The 27,891-nt window shown below is 38.7% G+C and overlaps 1 protein-coding gene across 3 annotated transcripts in view; it reads left to right on the forward strand.

Moving 5' to 3' along the window:
- Window positions 1-27,891, forward strand: part of OCA2 (OCA2 melanosomal transmembrane protein) — a 442,347-nt gene that overhangs the window by 17,358 nt on the left and 397,098 nt on the right. For 2 of the 3 annotated variants that reach the window (XM_048221311.2, XM_026510290.4), the window contains exon 2: window positions 8,869-9,137. In XM_048221311.2, coding sequence (XP_048077268.1) covers window positions 8,890-9,137 — 248 coding nt within the window. In that variant the 5' untranslated portion in view covers window positions 8,869-8,889. Of the gene's footprint in view, window positions 1-8,845; window positions 9,138-27,891 lie in introns of all 3 variants that reach the window. The other variant, XM_057303788.1, reaches the window with a different exon arrangement.

A 27,891-nucleotide genomic window follows, 5' to 3' on the forward strand; every position in this document is an offset into this window, starting at 1 on the left:
TGGGGTAGCAATTCTCATATCAGACAGATTGGATTTTAAACTAGACTATTGTTAGAGATACAGAAGGGCACTATATTATTCTCAAAGGATATATCCAACAAGTGGATATGACAATTATAAATATATATGCCCCCAACAGGGGAGCAGCAAGATACACAAGCCAACTCTTAACCAGAATAAAGAGACATATCAATAATAATAGATTAATAGTAGGGGACCTCAACACTCCAATATCAGCAATAGATAGATCACCTAGGCAGAAAATCAACAAAGAAAGAAGAACTTTGAATGCCATACTAGATGAGTTGGACCTCATAGATATATATAGAACACTACACCCCAGAACCAAAGAATATTCATTCTATTCTAATGCCCATGGAACATTCTCAAGAATAGACCATGTTCTGGGACACAAAACAGGTCTCAACCGATACCAAAGACTGAAATTATTCCCTGCATATTCTCAGACCACAATGCTTTGAAATTGAACTCAACCGCAAGGAAAAATTTGGAAGAAACTGAAACACTTGGAGACTAAGAACCATCCTGTTCCAGAATGATTTGATAAACCAGGAAATCAAAAATCAATTTAAGCAATTTATGGAGACCAACGAGAATGAAAACACAACAGTCCAAAACCTATGGGATACTGCAAAGGCAGTCGTAAGGGGGAAATACATAGCCATCCAAGCCTCACTCAAAAGAATAGAAAAATCAAAAATGCAGTTTTTATATTCTCACCTCAAGAAGCTAGAACAGCAACAGAGGGACAGGCCTAATCCATGCACAAGGAAGCATTTGACCAAGATTAGAGCAGAAATCAATGAGTTAGAAACCAGGAGTACAGTAGAGCAGATCAACAAAACTAGAAGCTGGTTCTTTGAGAGAATCAATAAAATTGACAGACCACTGGCAAGACTTATCTAAAAGAATAGAGAAAGGACCCAAATTCATAATTTTACGAATGAAAAAGGAGAGGTCATAACCAACACCAATGAAATTGGAAGGATTATTAGAAACTTTTATCAACAGCTATATGCCAATAAATTAAGCAATCTGGAAGAGATGGAGGCCTTCCTGGAAACCTATAAACTACCAAGACTGAAACAGGAAGAAATTGATTTTTTAAACAGACCAATTAATTATGAAGAGATTGAGTCAGTGATAAACAACCTTCCAATATAACAAAACTCCAGGCCAGGACAGTTTTCCTGGGGAATTCTACCAAACATTCAAAGAAGAAATAATACCTATTCTCCTAAAGCTATTTCAAAAAATAGAAACAGAAGGAAAGCTACCAAACTCAGTCTATGAGGCCAATATTACCTTGATCCCCAAACCAGGCAAAGACCCCCTCAAAATTGAGAATTACAGACTGATTTCCTTAATGAATATGGATGCCAAAATCCTCAACAAGATCCTGGCTAATAGAATCCACAGTACATTAAAGGATTATCCATCATGACCAAGTGGGATTCATCCCTGGGATGCAAGGGTGGTTCAACATTCACAAATTGATCAGCGTGATACATCATATCAACAAGAAAAGACTCAGGAACCATATGATCCTCTCAATCGATGCCGAAAAAGCATTTGACAAAATACAGCATCCTTTCCTGATTAAAACCCTTCACAGTGTAGGAATAGAGGGTACATTTCTCAATCTCATAAAAGCCATCTATGAAAAGCCTACAGCAAATATTATACTCAGAGGGGAAAAGCTGGAAGCCTTTCCCTTAAGATCAGGAATACGACAAGGATGCCCACTCTCACCGTTATTATTCAATATAGTACTAGAAGTCCCTGCAACAGCAATCAGAAAACAAAAAGGTATCAAAGGTATCCAAATCGTCAGAGAAGAAGTCAAAATGTCTCTCTTTGCAGATGACATGATACTCTATATGGAAAACTCAAAAGAATCCACGCCCAAACTATTAGAAGTTATAGAGCAATTCAGTAATGTAGTGGGATACAAAATCAATGCTCAGAAATCAGTTGCATTTCTATACACGAATAACGAGACTGAAGAAAGAGAAATTAGGGAATCCATCCCATTTACAATAGCACCAAAAACCATACGTTACCTTGGAATTAACTTAACCAGAGACGTAAAGGACCTATATTTTAGAAACTATAAATCACTCTTGAAAGACATTGAGGAAGACACAAAAAGATGGAAAAAAATTCCCTGCTCACGGATCGGAAGAATTAACATAGTTAAAATGTCCATGCTACCCAGAGCAATCTACACTTTCAATGCTATCCCGATCAAAATACCGAGGACATTTTTCAAAGAACTGGAACAAACAGACCTTAAATTTGTATGGGACCAGAAAAGGCCCCAAATCTCCAAGGAACTGTTGAAAAGGAAAAACAAAGCTGGGGGCATCACATTGCCGGATTTTGAGCTGTACTACAAAGCTGTGATCACAAAGACAGCATGGTACTGGCACAAAAACAGACACATAGACCAATGGAACAGAATAGAGAACCCAGAAATGGACCCTCGGCTCTTTGGGCAACTAATCTTTGATAAAGCAGGAAAAAACATCCAGTGGAAAAAAGACAGTCTCTTCAATCAATGGTGCTGGGAAAATTGGACAGCTACATGCAAAAGAATGAAACTTGACCACTCTCTCACACCATACACAAAGATAAACTCCAAATGGATGAAAGACCTCGATGTGAGACAGGAATCCATCAAAATTCTAGAGGAGAACATAGGCAGCAACCTCTACGACATTGGCCACAGCAACTTTTTTCATGACACATCTCCAAAGGCAAGAGAAACAAAAGAGAAAATGAACTTATGGGACTTCATCAAGATAAAAAGCTTCTGCACAGCCAAGGAAATAGTCAAAAAATAAGAGGCAGCCCACAGAATGGGAGAATATATTTGCAAATGACACTACAGATAAAAGACCGATATCCAAGATCTACAAAGAACTTCTCAAACTCAATACACGAGAAACAAATAAATCAAAAAATGGGCAGAAGATATGAACAGACACTTTTCCAATGATGACATACAAATGGCTAACAGACACATGAAAAAATGTTCAAAATCATTAGCCATCAGGGAAATTCAAATCAAAACCACACTAAGATACCACCTTATGCCAGTTAGAATGGCAAAAATTGACAAGGCAAGAAACAACAATTGCTGGAGAGGATGTGGAGAAAGGGGATCCCTCCTACATTTTTGGTGGGAATGCAAGTTGGTACGGCCACTCTGGAAAATGTGGAGGTCCCTTACAAAGTTAAAAATTGAGCTACCCTATGACCCAGCCATTGCACTACTGGGTATTTACCCCAAAGATACAGATGTAGTAAAGAGAAGGGCCATATGCACCCCAATGTTCATAGCACCATTGTCCACAATAGCCAAATCGTGGAAGGAACCTAGATGCCCTTCAAGAGATGACTGGATTAAGAAGTTGTTGTCCATATACACAATGGAATATTACTCAGCTATCAGAAAAAACGAGTTCTCAACATTTGCTGCAACACGGACGGCACTGGAGGAGATAATGCTAAGTGAAATAAGTCAAGCAGAGAAAGACAATTATCATATGATTTCTCTCATCTATGGAACACAAGAACTAGGAAGATCAGTAGGGGAAGAAAGGGATAAAAAAAGGGGGGTAATCAGAAGGGGGAATGAAACATGAGAAACTATGGACTCTGAGAAACAAACTGAGGACTTCAGAGGGGAGGGGGGTGGGGGAATGGGATAGACCGGTGATGGGTAGTAAGTAGGGCAGGTATTGCATGGTGCACTGGGTGTTATACGCAACTAGTGAATCATCGAACTTTACGTCAGAAAAAAAATTATTTACTGAAGTTAACCAAAAAAATATAAAAATAAAAATTAGAAGTTAATATAAAAAACTGAGAAAATAAGAAAATAAATGAAAAAATACCCATAATAATAAAGAATAAAAGTACAAAGGAGGCTAGATATTTTTCCCTAGACCTGAATCTTTGCATCCCTCTATGATCAGTAAACTTTGTGTGAGTAAGTTGTTTGTGCCAGTCCTCTGGGGAAGGGGTCTGTTGTGCTGATTCTCAGGTGGACTTGTAGTAGTGGAAATGTGCCTCCAGAGCATAAGGAAGCATGGCTTGGTGTAAGTGGCTCCAGACTCCACTAGGTGGAGCATTTTTGCTCCCTAAAGTCTTTCAGCACTGATGGGCAGGATGAATATGGTGGCACCCCATTTTCTAGCCCTGGAGCTCAAAAATCACACCCTCCACTCTTTAGTGAGCCCTCAGAGAAGAGCAATCAGTCATTCTTGTCTCCCTGGTTTCGTCAGAACCCTGTGCTCACGCTGCCTGTATCTGAGCTTTTTTATTTCAAGTGTGTGACTGAGTTTCAAAACTACAACTTTTAGGGACTCCTGTGGCATGGGCCTGCATTGTTCCTCCTGAGGAGTGTCTCCCCATGCTTCTGCCATTTGCTGGGCCTGTCCCAGGAAAGGTCGCCTCACTACACAGTGGTTCACAGTTTATGGCAACACAGAGCAGAGAGCCAGCACCTAGATTCTCTGTTCTCAGCCAGCTTCCATGCTCCTATGCCTGGGAACAGTGCAGCACTTAGGCACCACCCATTCTTCTTATGACCAAGGGGATCCTGAGACCATGGTGTCACACCTGGGATTCTGCCCTGCTTCACCATCTGAGTACCTTTAAGCCAGGAATGTCCCCTACTGTAGCCAACTTTTAAAAGTTCTGATACCGTGCTCTCTTTCAGGTGCTCAGAATGATTTGAAATCTAGCTGTATTTGAGGGACAAGACAAGCTTAGGATTCCTCTAATCCTCCACCATCTTAACTCCTCCTGGAAATGTATCTTTTTAGCATCAGCTGATATCACTTTATGTTTTCATGGTGGCCTGAATGATTCAGGAGAGGAGAATTGCAATAACACAGTCTGAGTAGGTGAGAGTGGGTGGGTTCCAGTGTACCCAGTAGGGTTGCAGGCAGGTGTGTACTTGGGAGGCTGGACATTTTATTCTCATTCCTTCCAGTTTTGACAGTGTGTCAATCCTGGGACTTTTGCTCTTGGAGACATTCATCACCCTCACTTTACTCATCTCTAAATCTCAGTTTCTGGCTCCTGCTTGGGCTCCCAGGTCAGCACCTTCCCGCTGAGTTTGGGAAGCTCTACTGGGAGATTGAAGGAGGTACAGGGGGAAAGCTGGTACTTCTCCACATTCCACTCTGCTTTGGGGGGCATCTCTTCTGGGGCTACAGCTTCTTCCAGAAAGGCTTAGCATAGTTTCTGCCCTCATCTTCTCCCTCTGCTCCTCGGCTATGCTGGGTTGGAAATTTTTCTGCTTCTGCTAATCTCTAGCCTCTGGTTAGTATCTCACCATGTCCATCTCCTGTGTAACCAGTTTTTATGATTAGGTATTCAGAGAAGCTTCTATTTCCTTCTTGAACCCTGGCTGATTCAGTTAGTGAAGGAAGGAAGAGGCAAAGGCAACAGGTGAGATTGAAAAGGAAGGAGGACTTATGGGTGTTAGAGGAGGGATGTGGAGGAGAACAGGAGTGACAATTGCCTTGGGAGATGTGTTAAAATCACTGGGCAGTTCTAGGACCCAGTGGGAACATTGCATATGGAGGTCATATGGGAATGTCAGGACCACAGAGGGTTCTCCATGGCTACAGTCAGCTGCTTGGATGGTGGCACAGGGCAGGAAAGCCACTGTTTTGAATTTTGTCATGGGTGGCGGAAAGACCCCGGGGTAGCCCCCATGATCCTCATTGTCTGGTGGTCATGCCCTTGTGTGATCCCCTCCCCTGAGTAAGGTTAGGACCTGTGACTTGCTTCCAACCAATAGAATATGGCAAAGATGGTGGATGGGATGTCAGTCCTGTGGTTGTGTTACATTATGTAAAATTTTGCCTTGCTAGTTGACTCACTTTGGAGACTGTCATTGTTCTTGATGAAGTGAACAGACATGTTTGGGGATTCCACATGGCACAAAACTGCAGGAAGCCTGTAGAAGGTGAGGGTGGCTTCTGAGAGCTCAGTGTGGTCTCTAGTCAATTGCTAGCAAGAAGCCAGGGCCTTCAGTTCTGTAGCACCAGGAATTGGATTTTGCCAACATTGAGTCATATTTGAAACAGATTTTTTTCCCCTAGTTGAGCCTCTAGATGAGAACACAACCTGATCACAACTTGAGATCCTAAGTAAATGATCCAGCAAAGCCTGCTCCAGCCCTGGACCCACAGAAACTCTGAGATTATAAACGTCTTGTTCTAAGCTACTGATTTTATAGTAATTTGTTATGCAGCAGTAGAAAACTCACACATCAAGTGAGCTTGACATAATGACTTGGGGCAAATAAGCGGAGAGTGTTTCCTGGACTATGGAATCTCAGCTGGGAAGGGGAGTGGGGACAGGGGGTGTTTGGCTGATATGGAAGCAGACAAGCTCCTTGCCAGTGAAGTGATCACATAACTGAGAGCCTAGGTGGTGGGAAGCATCATCTCTGTAGTTGTTGAAACCAATATATTACAAGAGTGATAGAGAGCCTTGGGTTATAGAGGTAAGAGAAAGTGGATCACAAGCTAGGACTCAGATCTTCAAAGAATGAAGAGACAGGGCCAGGAATATAGATAGTTGTAGTAAGGGATTGGTGGGGCATTCCAATGGCATGTTCTATGAAGCAGCTGGAGTACTTTAGGGAGGGGAGAAGATGGCAGTGGAAAATAAGGAGAAGACCTTTCCAAACTGTCTGCAGGACTAATTACATGATTTGTGGAGTCCTGTGAAAAATGCAAATGTAGGGCTTCTTGTTCAAAAGGCAGGAAAAAAGTGATGTTAACAATACTAAAATATAAAGCTTTTTCCTTCTTTCATAGCCCTTTCTTGACTTGTCACAGTATTTTAAAATTGCTACTTACTATCGTTATTCTAAGTAAGGAAAAATTAAAAATCTAAATGATTAGCATGAAAGTCATCATATATCGTTATTGTGAAGCATCATTTTAAATGCAAATATAAATTTTTTTTTTGAAATTTTTTGAACGGGTGTTGGATTTTGTCAAATGCTTTTTGTGTGTTTTGTTGTTTAGTCAATATACTATATTTCAGGAATCAGGTTTTGGATATTAAACTCACTTTGCATTCCTGAACAAATCACAATTGTTCACAATGTGTGATCTTTATTATACGTTGGCAGGATTTGGTTTCCTAATATTTTGTTAAGGATTTTTGCATCTATTTTCATGAATAGTATTTCTTTGAAACTTTAAGTTTGTGTTTTAAAATTTATTTATTTATTTATTTATTTATTTATTTATTTATTTATTTATATGGCTTTCCTTTCTTGTGATAGCTCTGTCTGGTTTTGGTATCAGGACAATATTGGCCTTAATAGATTGGGTTGCAACGTGTTTCCCTCCTCCTCTGTTCTCTGAAAAAGTTTGTGTAGGATTGGTGTTCTTCTTTAAATAGCTGATAGAATTCACCAGTGGAGCCATCTGGGCCTGGACTTTTCTTTTTGAGTAGGTAAATCTTGTCAGATGTTCTATTTCTTTTTGAATCAATTTTGGTAACTGTGTCTTTTTGGAATTTTTTCATCTGCGTTATATAATGTGTTGGTATAAAGTTGTTTATAGTATCCCTCAAAACCCTTTGTATATCTGTAGGGTGGGTTGGTTCTAATGAAATAACACATTCCTGTAGGTCTCCTCTACTCTCGATACTGTACTACAGCACTCCTTCACTTTAGCGTTTAACTTGTGGGTAGAATCAGGAAAGTTGTACAATTTGTATTCTGCAGTTCATCCATGCATGTGGATTTTGTTCTTACTAGACAATGGAAACATTGCATGAAACTAACTTAAATGTTTTTTACTTTACTTTTTGATACAGGCACATTCTACTAACACTCTGCCTTCTCCTTACTGATGAGTGAGTCACAAATAGTGGTGGGCCCACGTATTGTACCCATTCTACCTATAGTCATGTACATTGCTTCTCAATGTTACAAATCCTGCTCAACCAAAGCTCATGATGAATTTTGGCTTCATAGCAACCCTTGATAACAAAACATCCTGCTGCAAATCAAAGATCATTGCTGGGGTAATGGGATCCTGGCAAATTAAAAGAATAAAATGTTAATGGTTAGAAATATAATCCAAAGAGTAAGACCCCATAACCTTTCAGTTTTACTTTCAATTACTTGAATTACTTTCAATGAGTAATTGTTCTCATTTTTATAATAGGTATTATTATTTTCTCATTGCAAAAGTATTAATTTGCTGGATGCAAAAACCCATAAAACCATAGCATACACAGAAATAAAGGAGAAAGCCATCACCACCCAGAGGTAGTCATGTTTTGGAGGCTGGTCTTTTTGGTCTTCTGTTCTATGCATATGCTCTGTATATATTCATTTCAAGAAAAATATCCTAGTTTATCAATGTTTTTTCTGTATTCTTTTTTTAAAATATTTTTTATTATATTATGTTAGTCACCATACAGTACATCCCTGGTTTTTGATGTAAAGTTTGATGATTCATTAGTTGAGTCAATCAGTATCCCTTTAGAGTGTTTTTAATTGCGTAGTATTTCATACTATGCACATATTACAACTTACTTAACTAGCGCTTTCTTGTTGAATACTTAGGTCATGGCTAGTGTGAAATATGTTGCAATGTTCATCCTTGGATATGAGCATACACTGTTTCCCATATGATATTAGAATGCTGGAACACTGGAAAGGTCTCATTATAAGAGGCCAAAAAATAACAAGGGTAGAGAGAGACTGAATGGATTCCCTATGGATTCCCCAGGGTGCAAATAACATTCCCAGTTTGCTTTTCATCAACAGTGGTTTCTTTTTGGCTGACCTAGTGAGAAGAGTGACAACGGAACATGCATCTAGAGAACAAAGATGGTGGGCTTACCTCTGGTGTGCTGGAGATGGAGCTACATCAGACATCTGGTCTCATGTGTGCTGTCCTGGAAAGGCCAGAGCTGGCAGGACCTTCTACCAGCAACTGCAGGCTACAGCAGGGAGTCAACAGGGGAGACCCGTCAATCCCCTACCCCAGCAGGGCAGCTGGGAAGAGCTGCTGGGCTTCTGTGGACCGAGATTTTGATTCATTCCTCACAGAGCAGAGGTGAGCTTATAATCTTATCTTGTAAATGTGGAATTCACAAATATTGGATTTCTGTGAGCATAGTTTCCCCATTTTTTGTGGGAACATTTTCAGATATTATGCAAGAAATGCAAGAATCTTTCTAGCACTTTCCTGGCTTGTTTTTAATGAATGCTCTTTCTAATATTGGCTAAACATAACTCCAAAAGATAATAAAAATAGAGATTATAGCATGAAATTTGCATTTACTATAAAATTTACTATATTATTTTAAGGCATTAAAAGTATTATATGACTTTAAAAAGGATATATATTTACATGCTTATATATATACAATATGCTTATTATACATATATATCTATATCTATATATACATATCTATATCACCACCCAGTTGCCCCTATTTATGTTTTTTTTTAAAGTAAAGTATTTAATATGATTGCATTTGTTAATCTTCCATGGTTTTGTGCTCTTTTTTGGGGTTAATATTTTTAAGCTCAGATATTTTTAAGAACTCCATTTCCCCTCTGATTTCATAAAATTTTTCTCCTGTTTTCTAAAGGTTTTAAACTTAGCTCTTCATATTTAGCTCCTTTACCAACCTGGAATTTATTTTCATTTTTATTTTATTTTTTAAAAATTTTTATTATGTTAGGAATTTATTTTTAAATCGCCCTTTCTTCCCCTCTCTTCTTCTGTCCTTCCCTCCTTAGTACTTAAAAATATAATAATACATACAAAAAAACCCAGTACAGTTTTTAATAGAAATTTAAGGTCTGAAATGCATGAATAATTAAAGGTAACCCTTGGAAGGTGAAGGAGTACCTCCAGAATTTCCATGTAGGATTGGATTAGGGCAGACTGTGGGGGAAGCTGGGGCTGGAGACATTCTCTGGAAGCTGTGTTGACCTGGTACATCGCTATCTTTTGTCAGAATAATGGTGCAGACCCCAAACACAAACTTCACCATGTGGGTTGTAGGGTGGTGGTCTAACCCCTTATGCCAGTGCAGGTGTGGTGCCAGCTGACTTAGGGGCCCCATGGGCCACCTGCCTTTCATCCTTCCAAAGGCTTCTTCACTCAGGAGTGGAAGCTGGCCATAAGCTTCTGCCACCTCATGTCTGCTAACATCTCACCAGCAGACTGAAGTTCAGGGTCACATCTTGTGCTCTGAGGATCACCAGATAGAATGCAGGTTGCAAATGTCAATTTCAGATAAAAATGAATATTTTGGAGGAAGTTCTTATACTAAAAAATTACTTGTAGTTTATCTGACACCTAATTTGCCTGGGCACTCTATTTTCATTTGCTAAATCTGACCGCCTATTGCTCGGATATGCTCCTCTCTGGAGACTAGAGCTCCAATGGGTCAAAGGTGGCCAGCCATAGCTATGTCCTGTGACAGGCCTGCTGGCTGGGTGGTGCAGGTAGGGTCCACAGGTTGGGAGCAAGGGAATTGAGAGTAGATGGCAGCCAGGAAGCAATGGCCATAGATGAGGACAGGTCCCAGGGCCAGTAGAGATGAGCACTCTTGAGCCTGAACTTCTCCTACCGAGCTTGTTCCAGGAGAGGGAGCACCACTAACCAGGAAATCTGTAGGGACAGCTCACAAAAGACCTGGGAAGATGGCTGTTGGCTACTCTTCCTGTGATGTGGGGCCTTAGGAGAAGGGTCAGCTTGGTGTGAGTGTCTGTGCATGTGGAGGGTGTAGTGCTATCCACACATGTGCACCTAGATCAGCCTCTGAACCAACATGCTCTTCCTGAGCAGGCATGTGCTGGTGTTGTATGGTCACCCCAGATGCATCTTTTTAAAGGTTATTTGAGGTCTTCATTACATTTTGCACTTCTTATTTCATGAAAATAAGTATAAAATGAAAAGAGATATGCTCATATTGGTGATAAAATGTAGAGGTCTTTTAAACCTAATATAGGTAAGGCAAGATGGAAATCACTGGATATGCAAAAAAACCCAACTCTTTAGCCTCAGAGAATTTAAAACTTATTAACTATTACAAGTGAAGAGAATAAAACTAAAGAATGCTATGAGATGCTACAAATACATTGCTTAATATTGTGCTGAAAAGGTAATTTGGGATTTCATATTTTTTAACTCTCTGAGAACAGTCCCCTTGCAAACTGATCATTTGCTGTTAATTCTGAGCAGAAGGGAAGCAGGCAGAGATTTGCAGCCTTCCAGGAAGTCTAGGGACAGTTTCTCAGGTCAGTTACATCACCCATGTACAAAGTGGTTAGTAAGTGCTTTCTTAAAATTATTAAAATCTTTGTGAAATAAGGCAGGGTATAGATAATGTGACTATCATGTCATTAATCCCACCCTGTTTTATATCCTGTAGCTTTATAGAAAGTTCTGAAATCAAATAGTGTGAGTCTTCTAACTTTGTTCTCAATATTGTCTTGGGTATTCTAAACCCTTCGCCTTTCCATATAAATGCTATCATAACTATGTTAATTAAAAAAACTTTGCTGGCATTTTGATTGGAATTGCACTGAATCTATATGATGAGTTTAGGGGAAATTGATATCTTAGTAATACCGAGTATTCTGATCCAGGAAAATAGTATATCTCTCCATTTATTTTGTTCTTATTTATCTCAGCAATGTTTTATAGTTTTCAGTGAACAGGTGTTGGATAAATTTTGTTAGATTTATCTATAAATAGCTCATTTTTGATATTTTTAAATGGTGTTTTAATTAAACATTAATTTACATTTATTCATTGCTAATATATAAAATATAATTGAGTTTTGTACATTGATCTTATATCCTTGCTAAACTCATTTATTCTAGTAACGTTTTTGTTTGTAGATTTTTGTTTGGCTTTTTTAAGTAGATAATCATGTCTGTGAATAGAGACAGTTTTACAAATCAACAACAAAAATCAATTGTCTTTCTATTCACCAGTAATGAATAATCTGAAAATAAAATTAAGAAAACAGTTCCATTCACAAAAACATTAAGAAGAATAGAATTCTTAGGATTGTATTTATCAAAAGAAGTACAAGACTCTTATAAATGAACACCAAATGATTTTTCTGAGAGAAATTAAAGAAGATTTAGATAAATGGAAAGACAGTCAATGTTCATTGATTGGAAAACAATATTATTAAGATAATTTTTCCTAGATTGATTTATAGATTTAACACAATCCCTAAAACAATCTCAGCAGGTTTTTTTTCTTTTCTTTTTTTCTTGAGGGGTGGAAATCAGTGAGATGATCCTAAAATTTATATGGAAAGGCAAAGAATTCAGAATAGGTGAAATAATCTTGAAAATGAAAATGAAGGGGGGTAAACAGAAGGGGGAATGAACCACGAGAGACTATGGACTCTGGGAAACAAACTGAGGGCTTCAGAGGGGAGGGGAGTGGGGGATTGGGATAGGCCAGTGGTGGGTATTAAGGAGGGCACATATTGCATGTTACACTGGGTGTTATATGCAAATAATGAATCATGGAACATTGCATCAAAAACTGGGGATGTACTGTATGGTGACTAATATAACAAAATAAAAATTATTTAAAAAATTTTAAAAAATAAAGAGAAGCATGATAAATCCTTTTGTTGATGGGGAAAAAAAAGAAAATGAAAATGAAATCCACAGACTCCTTTCTTCTAAATTTTGAAACTTGCTTTAGAATAATGATATCAGTAAAATGGCAGAGTAGATGTTCCTAGCTCTTGTTCCCTCACAGAAACATTGAAAAATAAGCAGAAACACTAGAACATTGTCAGAACTATAGAAATCAGTAAAAAAAAAATTATAGCAACCAAGCAAATGCCGAACCAAGTAAAAGGCAACTTGAAAATGGTAGGAACGTTTGTGGCATTTTTACTTAATCTTGCCCTACTCCTTCCCCATCATGGTGGCAGTCTTTTTTTAAAAATTATTTTTATTAAAGTCAATTAATTTACATATAGTGTGTTGGTTTCAGAGGTAGAGTTCAGTCATGGTGGCAGTCTTAAAGCCATGGCAGACCAATCTTAAAATTTGGTCCCTGGTTCAAGATAGAGAAAAACAGACCTTACTTGCAAATATTGTGTGTGTCTCTTTTAACCTATCTGGGGGCCAGCTGAAGGGCTGACAGAACCTCTCATCTGTTTTACCTAACCTGGAACAGTGTGTGAAAGTGTTGGGCATTGCTTGAAAACACCGTTAGAAGATCTAACAAACTGCAGATGCCTGGGCAGAAGCTTACTTGTTGAAATGTGCAACAGAGTGCCTATTCCCCAGGTGCAAAGCCTGAGAGGTTCTTTGGAAAAGTAGACTATCCAAAAGTACACATATATATTCTAAATTCTTTTAGAAAGCCAAAGATACACACCCAGAAAAGACTAGAGAAGGCCCTGAACTTTTATCTCAAGCTTAACCCTAGTTCCAGTGGAAGACTCACTAAATGTTGATGGAGTACCCCAGAACAGAGCCAATCTGCAAAGACTGAGAAAGGTGTTAGTGTTTTTTGTATGTGTATTTTTTCTTTCTTTTTCTTTTTTGGTTTGTTTACTTAAGTTTCTGGCATTCAAAGAAATCTCTGTTAAAACATTAACTGAACATGAGCTAAAGGAAAAGAAACTAGTGATCACACACAAGTAGGAATACAGTTTTTGGGAAAATAGTTAATATAAAATTAAATATAAACATATTTTAATAAATATAAAAAATGCCCAGTTTTCAATAACAAAAAAAAAGACCACAAGGCATATAAAGAAACAGGGGAGCATATCCCATTCAAATGAACAAAAGGAATTGACCGAAACTGTCTTTGAGAAAGCTGACATTAGCTCTACTCCACAAAGACTTTAAAACAACTGTCTTAAATATTGTCAAGGAGCTAAAGGAAAACATGGACAAACAACTAAAGGAAATAAGGAAAATTCCATATGAATCAAATGAGTATATCAATAAAACGATAAAATTAACAAAAAGGAATAAAATTCTGGAGCTTAAAAGTACAATAATTGAAATGAAAACTCATTACAGGGGCTAAATAGCAGATTTGAGAAAGCAGAAGAATCAGTGAACTTGAAGGTAGACAATGGAAACTGTCTAGTCTAAGGAGCTGAAAGGAAAAAGAATGAAGAAATGTGAATAAGGGACCTGTGGGAACCATCAAGCAAAACAGCATATACATTGTTGGAGTTCCAAACGGGATAGAGAAAGGTCCAGAAGAAATATTTTAAGCCATACAAATTTGATGAAATACATGAATCTACAAGTCTGAGAAACTCAATGAACTCCAAGTAAGGTAAACTGAAAGGGACCCATACCAAGATATATTATAATTGAACTGTCAAAAGCCAAAAAACAAAGAGAATTTTGAAAGCAGCAAGAAAGAAGGACTTGTCACAGGTAAGTATTCCTCAATAAGATCCACAGCTGATTTCTCATTGGAAACCACGGAGGCTGGAGGCAGGAGGATGACGTATTTAAAGTGTTGAAAAAACACCTGTGAAACAGAATTCTATATTTAGTGAAAGTGTCCTTCAAAAATTAGGGAGAAATTAAAACATTTCCAGATACACAAAAGCTGAGGGAGTTCACTACTATGAGACCTACCCCACAAGAAATGCTAATAGGAGTCCTTCACACTGAAACAAAAACACACTAGATGGTTACCTGAATCCATATGAAGAAGAAAAGAGCACTAATAAAGGAACCTACACGGGAAAACATAAAACACAGTGTAAATGTGTTTTTTTGTATGTAACCCTTTTATTGTCCCATCTGCTTTATTTATTTATTTTCAATTCCAGTAGAGTCAACATACAGTGCTATATTAGTTTCAGATGTACAATATAGTGATTCAACAATTCTATACTTAGTGTTCATCATGATAAGAGACTCTTAATCCCTTTCACCTTAAATATCTGGTAACCATCAACTTGTTCTTTATAATTAAGAGTCTTTTTTTGGGGCATCTGGCTGGCTCAGTCAGTTAAGCATCTGCCTTTGGCTCAGGTCATGATCTCAGAGTCCTCAGATCAAGCCCCACATTGGTCTCCCTGCTCAGCAGGAAGCCTGCTTCTCCCTCTCCCTCTGCTGCTCTCCCTGCTTGTGCTCCCCCCCATTAAATAGATAAATAAATAAAATCTTTTTAAAAAGTCTTTTTTGGTTTGTCTTTTTTTCTTCATTTGTTTTGTTTCTTAAGTTCTAAATATGAGTGAAATTATATGGCATTTGTCTTTCTCTAACTGAATTATTTCACTTAGCATTATGCTATCTAGATCCATCCTTGCAAAAGGCAAGATTTCATCCTTTTTTATGGCTGAGTAATAGATGGACTTCTTCTTTATCTATGAATATATCAGTGGACACGTGGGCTGCTTCCATAATTTGGCTGTCATAGGGCTACATATAACTTTTCAAATTAGTATTTTTGTATTCTTTGGGTAAATATCCAGTACTGGAATTACAGGATCATATGGTAGTTCTATTTGAATTATTTTGAGGAATCTTCATACTGTTTTCCACAGTGGCTGCACCAGTTTGCACTCTCACCAACAGTGCACAAGGGTTACTTTTTCTCCACATCCTCACCAACACTTATTTCTTTCTCATCAGCTTTAAATGATGATTGCATAAACCAGTAATTATAAATCTGTGGTGGAGGTTATATAATGTATAAAAGTATAATATGTGGCCCATAATAATATAAAATACTTGAGGGAACACTTATATAGGAACACATTTTTGTTTATAATTGAAATTAAGTTGATACTAATTCTAACTAGATTATTTTAAGATGATACTGGAATCTGGAAAGAACATAAAAGATGGAAAATAAATAATATGCTAGTAAACAAAGAATGGGCTAGCCAAAAAAATCAAAGAGGAAATTAAAAAAAAATACATGGAGACAAATGAAAATGAAAACACAACAGTCCAAAATCTTTGGGATGCAGCAAAAGAAGTTCTAAGAGGAAAGCTTATAGCAGGACAGCCCTACCTCAAGAAGGAAAAAAAAAAAAACAAAACAACAAAACAAAACAAAAACAAAAAAAACCTCAAATAAACAACCTAACCTTGCACCTAAAAGAGCTAGAAAAAGAAGAACAAAACTTAAAGCCAGTAGAAGGAGGGAAATAATAAAGATTAGAGCAGAAATAAATGAAATAGAGACTAAAAAACCCATAGAACAGGTCAATAAAACCACGAGCTAGTTATCTGAAAAGATAAACAGAAGATAAACCTTTAGCCAGACTTATCAACAAAAAAGAGGACACAAATAAAATCAGAAATGAAGGAGGAGAGACAATAACCAATGCCACAGAAATACAAAGGATGATAATATTATGAAAAATTATATGGCAACAACTGGGACAACTTATAAGTGATTAATAAATCCCTAGAAACATATAGACTCTCAAAACTGAAGCAGGAAAAAATGTAAAATTTGAACAGACTGATTACTAGCAATGAAATTGAATCAGTAATGAAAAAACTCCCAAGAAAAAAGTTGAGAACCAGATGGCTTCACAGATGAATTTTATCAAACATTTAAAAAAGAATGAACATGTATTCTACTCAAACTATTCCAAAAAATAGAACAGGAAGGAAAACTTCCAAATTCATTCCATGAAGCCAGCATTACCCTGATGGTACACTAGAAAATATCTGTTTGATTCAAAAGAATGCAGTAATGGAGAAATTGAGAAACAAAAGGCATGAAAATCTATAGACAAGAAATACCCACATGACAGATAAATCCTGCATTTCAGTAGTAACATTAAATGTAAATGGATTAAACACTTCAATAAAAAGGTAAAATTGGTGAAAAGAATATAATAAATGATGCAAGGATATCCTATCCCACACCCCCCCCTCCAGGTTTGATTAGACCAGTTTATAGGAAACCAGATTAATTACAGATTACTGGCTAATTACAAAGGTTATTAAAGGATGTGAATGAAGAGATATGAGGAACAAGGTCCTGAATGCAGGAGCTTCTTTCTCTATGGAGTTTGGGGACTCCCAAACAGGGATGCATTCTGGTTCACCAACTTGCAGTCTTTCCAAACCCTGTCTTTTTGGGTTTTCATGGAGGCTTCAAGGCATGGTTGATGAAATCATTGGCCATGGTGACTAATTCAAACTCTAGTCCCTCTCCCCTCCTGAGAGATCAGGAAGTGGGACTGAAAGTTCCAACCCTCTAAGCATGATTATTTCCCCTAGCGGCCAACCACCCATCCTTAGGGGATTTCTAAAAATAATCTCATTAACATAAGCTTATTAGTGATTAAAAGTAGCTTGTTTATGAATAACAAGACACTCATTTCGGAGGAGTTAAGATGGTGAAGGAGTAGGGGTCCCCTTTTTCACCGGTCCCCTGAGTCAAGTTGGATAGGTACCAGACCATCCGGAACACCCACGGAATCAGCCTGAGATGCAGGAAGGTACATCTGGATCTCTACAAATGAACATCTCCAGCGCTGAGTATTGAGGTATAAAGCGGGGAGCCATGAAGCTGCGCACAGATATCGGAAGATAAACGGAAGCGGGAGGGAGCCATGGCATGCAGGTGTCGGGAATCGGTAGCCATCTGCACTGGGGAGTGGGAGGACTCGCGGACCGACCGGCACCCAAGAGAGAGCAGACTGAGACTGTGAGCTGGGAAACGCGTGTGACCAGTCTGAAAACCGGAGCTCTGGAGTGCACGAACCACACTGAAATGGAGCTCCGGAGCGCATGGGGGCGGCTGGCAGCTGGCGGTGTTAGAAACACAAAGGACAGAGATGTGCTGGCCCTGGAAGTGAGGGCTGGCACGCCGGCTGTGGGGTGCACATCCTGGGATGCTGCAGGGTTTAACAGCACCAACGGAAACAAAGTTAAAGTGGCCAGAGTGGCCCAGTGGAGAACGGGCCGCAATCCCTCTGTTCTGAGACAGAGGCTGGGATTCGGCTACTGCTGCTCTGACTCTCAGAAGAGGCACAGCAAACCGCCAGGGAAAGCCGCCAGAGAACAAAAGCCTGGAAATACTGGCTCACAGTGTGCCCATCCCCAACCCCCCTTGCAGGGGACACGGAGACTCTACCCAAACAGGGTTGCCTGAGTATTGGCACGGCAGGCCCCTCCCCCAGAAGGCAGGCTGAAAAATCAAGAAGCCCACATCCCTATGGTCCCTATAGAACAAGTGCACACTGCCTGGGTCCTGGTCAATAATTTGGGCTCTGGACAACCCCACAACCTCTCCTCATCAGAATGACGAGAAGGAGAAATCACCCCAGCAAAAAAAAGACAAGGAGTCTGTGGCCTCTTCCACAGAACTAATGGATATGGATATAACCAAATTATCAGAAATGGAGTTCAGCGTAACAATGGTCAAGATGATGTGTAGACTTGAAAAAAATATTAACAAAAATATTAACAAGAATATAGAATCGGTAAGGGCAGAAATGAGAGCAAATCTGGCAGAAATTAAAAATTCTATGAATCAAATGCAGTCAAAACTAGATGCTCTGATGGCCAGGGTAAAGAAGAAAAAGAGGAACAGCAAGGACTTTGTACACAGTCCCACATCCCTGACACTAGAGCATATCCAAGCTGTGCAGAACTGGAAATTTCCACAACATAGAGGGCTTTAACCAAAAATAAATAAAGAAATAAAAATACAGAAGTATAAATACAGAATTAATATAAAAGGTACAAAGGTATAGAAGTATGATTTATTATGAGAAAAATAAATCACTGCACTTTATACGAGACTTGGGATCTTCTGAGCCCTCTGAGGCAATTCACAAGAAATGCCTTCTCGGACCTGCTTCCTGCTTGCAAACTGGAGGCAGAAAACTCTCCACACCCATGTCACAGGACAAACCTACGCCACGTCACGTCATAGTGCATTTCGCAAATATTAGATGCAAGGATACAGTATTGAAAGCGGCCAGGGCAAAGAAATTTCTCACGTACCAAGGCAAAGGCATCAGAATTACGTCAGACCTGTCTACACAGACCTGGAATGAGAGAAAGGGTTGGGGGGGGGCATTTTTAAAGCTCTTTCAGAGAAAAACATGCAGCCAAGGATTCTTTATCCAGCAAGGCTGTCATTCAGAATTGATGGAGAGATAAAGACCTTCCAGAATCGCCAGTCATTGACCAATTTCATAACCACAAAACCAGCCCTACAGGAGATATTAAGGGGGATTCTATAAAGGTAAAAAGGCTCCAAGAGGGATACAGAACAGAAAGTCACAATCTATAGAAACAAAGACTTTACAGGCAACATGGCATCATTAAAATCATATCTCTCAATAATCAGTCTCAATGTAAATGGCCTAAATGTTCCCATAAACGAAACAGGGTTGCAGATTGGATAAAAAGACATGACCCATCCATTTGCTGTCTACAAGAGACTCATTTTGAACCTAAAGATACATCGAGACTGAAAGTAAAGGGATGGAATACCATCTTTTATGCCATTGGACCTCAAAAGAAAGCTGGGGTAGCAATTCTCATATCAGACAGATTGGATTTTAAACTAAAGACTATAGTTAGAGACACAGAAGGGCACTATATTATTCTTAAATGATGTATGCAACAAGTGGATATGACAATTCTAAATATATATGCCCCCAACAGGGGAGCAGCAACATACACAAGCCAACTTGTAACCAGAATAAAGAGACATATAGGTAAAAATACATTAATAGTAGGGGACCTCAACACTCCACTATCAGCAATAGATAGATCACCTAAGCAGAAAATCAACAAAGAAACAAGAGCTTTGAATGCCATACTAGATGAGTTGGACCTCATAGATTTATATAGAACACTATACCCAAGAACCAAAGAATACTCATTCTATTCTAATGCCCATGGAACATTCTCAAGAATAGACCATGTTCTGGGACACAAAACAGGTCTCAACTGATACCAAAAGACTGAAATTATTCCCTGCATATTCTCAGAGCACAATGCTTTGAAATTGGAACTCAACCACAAGGAAAAATTTGGAAGAAACTCAAACACTTGGAAACTAAGAACCGTCCTGCTCAAGAATGATTGGATAAACCAGGAAATCAAAAATCAATTTAAACAATTCATGGAGACCAACGAGAGTGAAAACACAAGGGTCCAAAACCTATGGGACACTGCAAAGGCAGTCATAAGGGGGAAATACATAGCCATCCAAGACTCACTCAAAAGAATAGAAAAATCAAAAATGCAGTTTTTATATTCTCACCTCAAAAAGCTGGAAGAGCAACAGAGGAACAGGCCTAATCCACGCATGAGAAAGCAGTTGATCAAGATTAGAGCAGAGATCAATGAATTAGAAACCAGGAGCCCAGTAGAGCAGATCAACAGAACTAGAAGATGGTTCTTTGAAAGAGTAAATACGATCTATTAGCCGCTGGCAAGATGTATTCAAACGAATAGAGAAAGGACCCAAATAAATAAAATTACAAATGAAAGGGGAGAGGTCACAACCAACACCAATGAAATAGAAAGGATCATTAGAAACTTTTATCAACAGCTTTATGCCAATAAATTAAACAACCTGGAAGAAATGGATGCCTTCCTGGAAACCTATAAACTACCAAGACTGAAACAGGAAGAAATTGATTTTTCAAACAGACCAATAATTATGAAGAGATTGAAGCAGTGATCAAAAAGCACCCGAAAAACAAGACTCCAGCGCCTGATGGATTCCCTGGGGAATTCTACCAACCATTCAAAGAAGAAATAATACCTATTCTCCTGAAGCTGTTTCAAAAATGAGAAACAGAAGGAAAACTACCAAACTGATTCTATGATGCTAGTATTACCTTGATCCCCAAACCAGGCAAAGACCCCATCAAGGGGCGCCTGGGTAGCGCAGTCGTTAAAGCGTCTGCCTTCGGCTCAGGGCGTGATCCCGGCGTTCCGGGATCGAGTCCCACATCAGGCTCCTCTGCTGGGAGCCTGCTTCTTCCTCTCTCACTCGCCTGCTGTGTTCTCTCTCTCTGGCTGTCTCTCTGTCACATAAATAAATAAAATCTTTAAAAAAAAAAAATAAAAAAAAAAAATAAATAAAAATAAAAAAAAAAAAAAAAACAAAGACCCCATCAAAAAGGAGAATTACAGAGTGATATCCCTGATGAATATGGATGCCAAAATTCTCAAGAAGATCCTAGCTAATAGGATCCAAGAGTACATTAAAAGGATTATCCATCATGATCGAGTGGGATTCATCCCTGGGATGCAAGTGTGGTTCAACATTCACAAATCAATCAGTGTGATAGATCATATCGACAAGAAAAGATTCAAGAACCATATTAGCCTCTCAATTGATGCAGAAAAAGCATTTGACAAAATACAGCATCTTTTCCTGATTAAAACCCTTCAGACTGTAGGGAAAAAGGGTACATTCCTCAATTTCATGAAAACCATCTATGAAAAGCCTACAGCGAATATCATTCTCAATGGGGAAAAGCTGAAAGCCTTTCCCTTAATATCAGGAACACGACAAGTATGCCCACTCTCGCCACTATTATTCAACATAGTACTAGAAGTCCTTGCAACAGCAATCAGACAACAAAATGGGATAAAAGGACCCCAAATCGGCAAAGAAGAAGTTAAATTGTCTCTCTTCGCAGATGACATGATACTCTATATGGAAAACCCAAAAGAATCCACGCCCAAACTATTAGAAGTTATAGAGCAATTCAGTAATGTGGCGGGATACAAAATCAATGCTCAGAAATCAGTTACATTTTTATACACGAACAATGAGACTGAGGAAAGAGAAATTAGGGAATCGATTCCATTTACAATAGCACCAAAAATCACAGGTTATCTCAGAAGTAACTTAACCAGAGATGTAAAGGATCTATATTGTAGAAACTACAGATCACTCTTGAAAGACATTGAAGAAGACACAAAAAGTTGGAACAATATTCCATGCTCATGGATCGGAAGAATTAACATAGTTAAAATGTCTATGCTACCCAGAGCAATCTACACTTTCAATGCCATCCCGATCAAAATACCAATGACATTTTTCATAGAACTGGAACAAACAGCGCTTAAATTTGTGTGGAACCAGAAAAGGCCCTGAATCGCCAAGGAATTGTTGAAAAGGAAAAACAAAGCTGGGGGCATCCCATTGCTGGATTTCATGCTATACTACAAAGCTGTGATCACAAAGACAGCATGGTATTGGCACAAAAACAGTCAAATAGACTAATGGAACAGAAGAGAGAACCCAGGAATGGACCCTAGGCTCTTTGGGCAACTTATCTTTGACAAAGCGGGAAAAAACATCCAGTGGAAAAAAGACAGTCTCTTCAGTAAATGGTGCTGGGGAAATTGGACAGCGACATGCAAAAGAATGAAACTTGACCACTCTCTCACACCATACACCAAATAAACTCCAAATGGATGAAAGACCTCGATGTGAGACAGGAATCCATCAAAATTCTAGAGGAGAACATAGGCAGCAACCTCTACGACATTGGCCAAAGCAACTTTTTTCATGACACATCTCCAAAGGCAAGAGAAACAAAACAAAACATGGACTTGTGGGACTTCATCAAGATAAAAAGCTTCTGCACAGCCAAGGAACCAGTCTAAAAAACTAAGAGGCAGCCCGCAGAATGGGAGAAGATATTTGCAAATGATACTACAGATAAAAGACCGGTATCCAAGATCTACAAAGAACTTCTCAAACTTAATACATGAGAAACAAATAATGAAATTTTAAAAAATGGGCAGTATATATGAACAGACACTTTTCCAATGAAGACATAGAAATGGCTAACAGACAGATGAAAAAATGTTCAAAATCATTAGGCATCAGGGAAATTCAAATCAAAACCACATTGAGATACCACCTTATGCTAGTGAGAATTGCAAAAATTGACAAGGCAAGAAACAAGAAATGTTGGAGAAAATGTGGAGAAAGCGGATCCCTCTTACATTGTTGGTGGGAATGCAAGTTGGTACAACCACTTTAGAAAACAGTGTGGAGGTCCCTCAAAAAGTTAAAAATAGAGCTACCCTATGACCCAGCAATTGCACTACTGGGTATTTACCCCAAAGATACAGACGTAGTGAAGAGAAGGACCATATGCACCCCAATGTTCATAGTAGCATTGTCTAACATAGCAAAATTGTGGAAGGAGCTGAGATGCCCTTCAAGAGATGACTGGATTAAGAAGATGTGGTCCATATATACAATGGAATATTACTCAGCCATCAGAAGGAACGATTACCCAACTTTTGCAGCAACATGGACAGGACCGGAAGAGATTATTATAAGTGAAATAAGTCAAGCAGAGAAAGACAATTGTCATATGGTTTCACGTAGTTATGGAACATAGGAAACAACAGGGAGATCGGTAGGAGAAGGAAGGGAAGAATGAAGGGGGATTAAACAGAAGGGGAAATGAACCATGAGAGACTATGGTCTATGGGACACAAACTGAGGGCTTCAGAGGCTGGGGGGCTGGGGAATTGGGATAGGCCAGTGATGGGTATTAGGGAGGGCACATATTGCATGGAGTACTGGGTGTTATACGCAAATAATGAATCATGGAACACTACATCAAAAACTAAGGATGTACTGTATGTTGACTGACATAACATAATAAAAATTATTTTAAAAAAAGAAGATGTGATGTGTATGCACACACAGCCACCCACCCACAAACATACATACATACATACACACACAATGGAATATTACTCAGCCATCACAAAGAATGAAATCTTGCCCTTTGCAATGATGTGGATGGAACTAGAGGGTATTATTCTAAGTGATATAAGTCAGTCAGGGAAGGACACTGCATGATTTAACTCATATGTGGACTTTAAGAAAAAAAAGAGATGCACATAGGGGAAGGGAAGGAAAAATAAAATATGATGAAAACAGAGAGGGAGGCAAACCATAATAGACTCTTAATTCTAGGAAACAAACTGAGGGTTGCTGGAGGGGAACTGGGTGGGGGATGGGGTAATTGGGTGATGTGCATTAAGAAGGGCACTCAATGTAATGAGCACTGGGTGTTATATGCACCTGAATCACTAAATTCTACCCCTAAATCTAACACTACACTATATGTGAACTAGCTTGAATTAAAAAAAAGACTTTCCCAAATTGATTTCTTTGACATGTTTCTTGATAATTGACCATAAATGTAAGCATTTATTTCTGTACTCTCAATTCTGTTCTATTGATCTATAGGTCTGTATTTATGTCAGTACCACACTGTCTTGATCACTGTAGATTTGTATTAAGTTTCTAAAAAGACTAACTTTATTGAGGTATAATTTACATACCATACAATTCACTCATTTAAAATGTACGATTCAATAGTTTTTGGATATTACATTAATTGTTACAAATTGCCTTCTCTTAATGACTAATGATGCTGAATGTCTTTTCATGGGCTTATCTGCCATTTGTATATCCTCTTTGAGAAATGTCTGTTGAAGTCCTTTCCACATTGTTTAATTGGACTCCTTGTTTTTGTGTGTGTGTGTGTGTGTGTATTCTGCTATTGTTTGGTAGAGTACACTATATTTATGACGTTGTTCAAGCTGTCTATATATTTACTGATTTTCTGTGAAGATGTTCCAAGCATTTTTTGAAAGTGAGATATTGAAACCTCCAAATAGTATTTTGGAACTATTTTCCCCTTTAATTCTGTCAATGTTTCTTCATATATTTTGGTGCTGGTGTTGTTTGGTGCATTAGTTATTTACAATTTTTATATCTTCTTGAAGAATGCCTTCTTTTTTCTCCTATAACATTTTTAAAATTAAATATTATTTTGTCTGCAGCTGTCTTTTAGTTACTATTTGCTTAGCATATTATTTTCTATCTTTTTATTTTCAACATATTTGTGTGTTTAGATCTAACATGAGTACCTTGTATACAGCATATACTTGGTTCTTGCTTTATAATTTATCCTGTCAGTCTCTGTCTTTTATTGGAGAATTTAATCCATGTATTTTTATAGTAATTACTGATAAGGAAGACTTCTGCCAATTTGCTATTTGTTTTCTGTATATCTTATGTAATTTTTTTGTCCCTTATTTTCTCCATTACTGCTTTTTCTGTGTTCAATTGATTTTTTATAGACATATTTTTTAAAAGATTTTATTTATTCATTTGACAGAGATAGAGACAGCCAGCGAGAGAGAGAACACAAGCAGGGGGAGTGGGAGATGAAGTAGCAGGCTTCCAGCAGAGGAGCCTGATGTGGGGCTTGATCCCAGAACGCCAGGATCACGCCCTGAGCTGAAGGCAGATGCTTAACCACTGAGCCACCCAGGCGCCCCTATAGTAATATGTTTTGATTCTCTTTTCATTTTCATTTTTTATAGACATTTTCTTTGTGATTACATCAGTATTACCTCTAACATCCTAAAGTTATAACAGTCTAATTTGAAACGATATCAAGTGCATTATTTTACTCATAACACTGCTGACACCAAATGAAGCTTTTTTTCCTTCTGACACCAACCAATTCTCTGATTCTCTGCAACCACCAAATGGGTGTCCAACAGTTCAATTCAACTCTGACACTATCTGTCTGGAGTTAGTGTCAGATGCCACAAGTTAAGGGCTCAGTCCCACAGAGCTGTCTTCTATCTGATTGACTATAAATTGTACGTTCTCATGACCCCCTTCTCAGGTTTTATCATTTGCTAGATTGACTCACAGAACTCAGGAACAGTCTTTACTTATGCTTACTGGTTTGTTGTAAAGGATGCAACTCAGGAACAGCCAGATGTAAGGGATGCATAGGGAAGATATGGGGATAGGCGTGGAACGGAGCTTCTATGCACTCTCCAGGTGCACCACGTTCCCAGCAATTTGATGCGTTCACCAACTTGGAAGCTCTCCCAACCTGTCTTTTAGTTTAGTGGTTTTTTGTTTTTGTTTTCAATTTTATAATTTTTTAAATTATATTATGTTAGTCACCATACAGTACATCCCTAGTTTTTGAGGTAAAGTTCCATGATTCATTACTTGCATACAACACCCAGTGCACCATGCAATATGTGCCCTTCTTAATACTCAACACCAGCCTATCCCATTCCCCCCACCCGCTCCCCTCTGAAGCCCTCAGTTTGTTTCCCAGAGTCCATAGTCAGAAGAGGGAACGAACCACTTTTTTTTTGAACAGAGATTCCATTATGTAGGCATGATTGAATAATCATTGGCCATTGGTGACTGAATTCAATCTCTAGCCTTTCTCCTCTTTCTTTACACTGAGCTGGACTTCTTCTGAGTTAGAGATCAACTTGAGGTAAAAGTTTGTTTTCCTCAGAAATTTTCTGAGCATTTGTCTGGCCTGGGTATGTGTGTGTCTTTCTACATTCCCGTGTATACATGGCTGCTTTTGAATGTCCTAATTTTTCAGAGACTGTTACCCCAGTTTCTTCTCTGGCCTTAGATGATTGTGTATCTCCTCCTATAATCTCTTGCCCAGGTGTTTGTGGGTTTGTAGTACACCTTGAAGCTTTTATGAGCAATGCCTGCTGCTTTTCCCACTTGCACTCTGAGGCATGTGAAACAGAGAGCACCTTTCATTATGCATGAATCTTTCAAGTAGCCCCCAGACAACTTAGAATGGACATACTCAGTATGTTTTATTTTATTTTATTTTATTTTTTTATTGATTTTTTTATTATATTATGTTAGTCACCATACAGTACATCCCCGGTTTCCGATGTATAGCTTGATGATTCATTAGTTGCGTATAACACCCAGTGCACCATGCAATACGTGCCCTCCTTACTACCCATCACCAGTCTATCCCATTCCCCCACCCCCCTCCCCTCTGAGGCCCTCAGTTTGTTTCTCATAGTCCATAGTCTCTCATGTTTCATTCCCCCTTCTGATTACCCTCCTTTCTTTATCCCATTCTTCCCATACCGATCATCCTAGTTCTTATGTTCCTTAGATGAGAGAAATCATATGATAGTTGTCTTTCTCTGCTTGACTTATATCACTTAGCATTATCTCCTCCAGTGCCATCCATGTTGCAGCAAATGTTGAGAATTCGTTCTTTCTGATAGCTGAGTAATATTCCATTGTATATATGGACCACTACTTCTTTTTTTTTTTTTTTTTTAAAGATTTTATTTATTTATGTGACAGAGAGACAGCCAGCGAGAGAGGGAACACAGCAGGGGGAGTGGGAGAGGAAGAAGCAGGCTCATAGCGGAAGAGCCTGATGTGGGACTCGATCCCGGATCGCCAGGATCACGCCCTGAGCCGAAGGCAGACGCTTTAACGACTGCGCTACCCAGGCGCCCCTGGACCACTACTTCTTAATCCAGTCATCTGTTGAAGGGCATCTCAGCTCCTTCCATGATTTAGCTATTGTGGGCATTGCTGCTATGAACATTGGGGTGCATATGGCCCTTCTCTTCACTACATCTGTATCTTTGGGGTAAACACCCAGTAGTGCAATGGCTGGATCATAGGGTAGCTCAATTTTTAACTTTTTAAGGGACCTCCACACTGTTTTCCAGAGTGGCTGTACCAACTTGCATTCTCACCAACAATGTAGGAGGGATCCCCTTTCTCCACATCCTCTCCAACAATTGTTGTTTCTTGCCTTGTCTATTTTTGCCATTCTAACTGGCGTAAGGTGGTATCTCAGTGTGGTTTTGATTTGAATTTCCCTGATGGCTAATGATTTTGAACATTTTTTCATGTGTCTGTTAGCCATTTTATGTCTTCATTGGAAAAGTGTCTGTTCATATCTTCTGCCCATTTTTTGATTTGTTTATTTGTTTCTCGTGTATTGAGTTTGAGAAGT

This window comes from Ursus arctos, unplaced genomic scaffold (genome assembly GCF_023065955.2).
Source record: "Ursus arctos isolate Adak ecotype North America unplaced genomic scaffold, UrsArc2.0 scaffold_28, whole genome shotgun sequence".
In the NCBI taxonomy this organism is placed as follows: Eukaryota; Metazoa; Chordata; class Mammalia; order Carnivora; family Ursidae; genus Ursus; species Ursus arctos.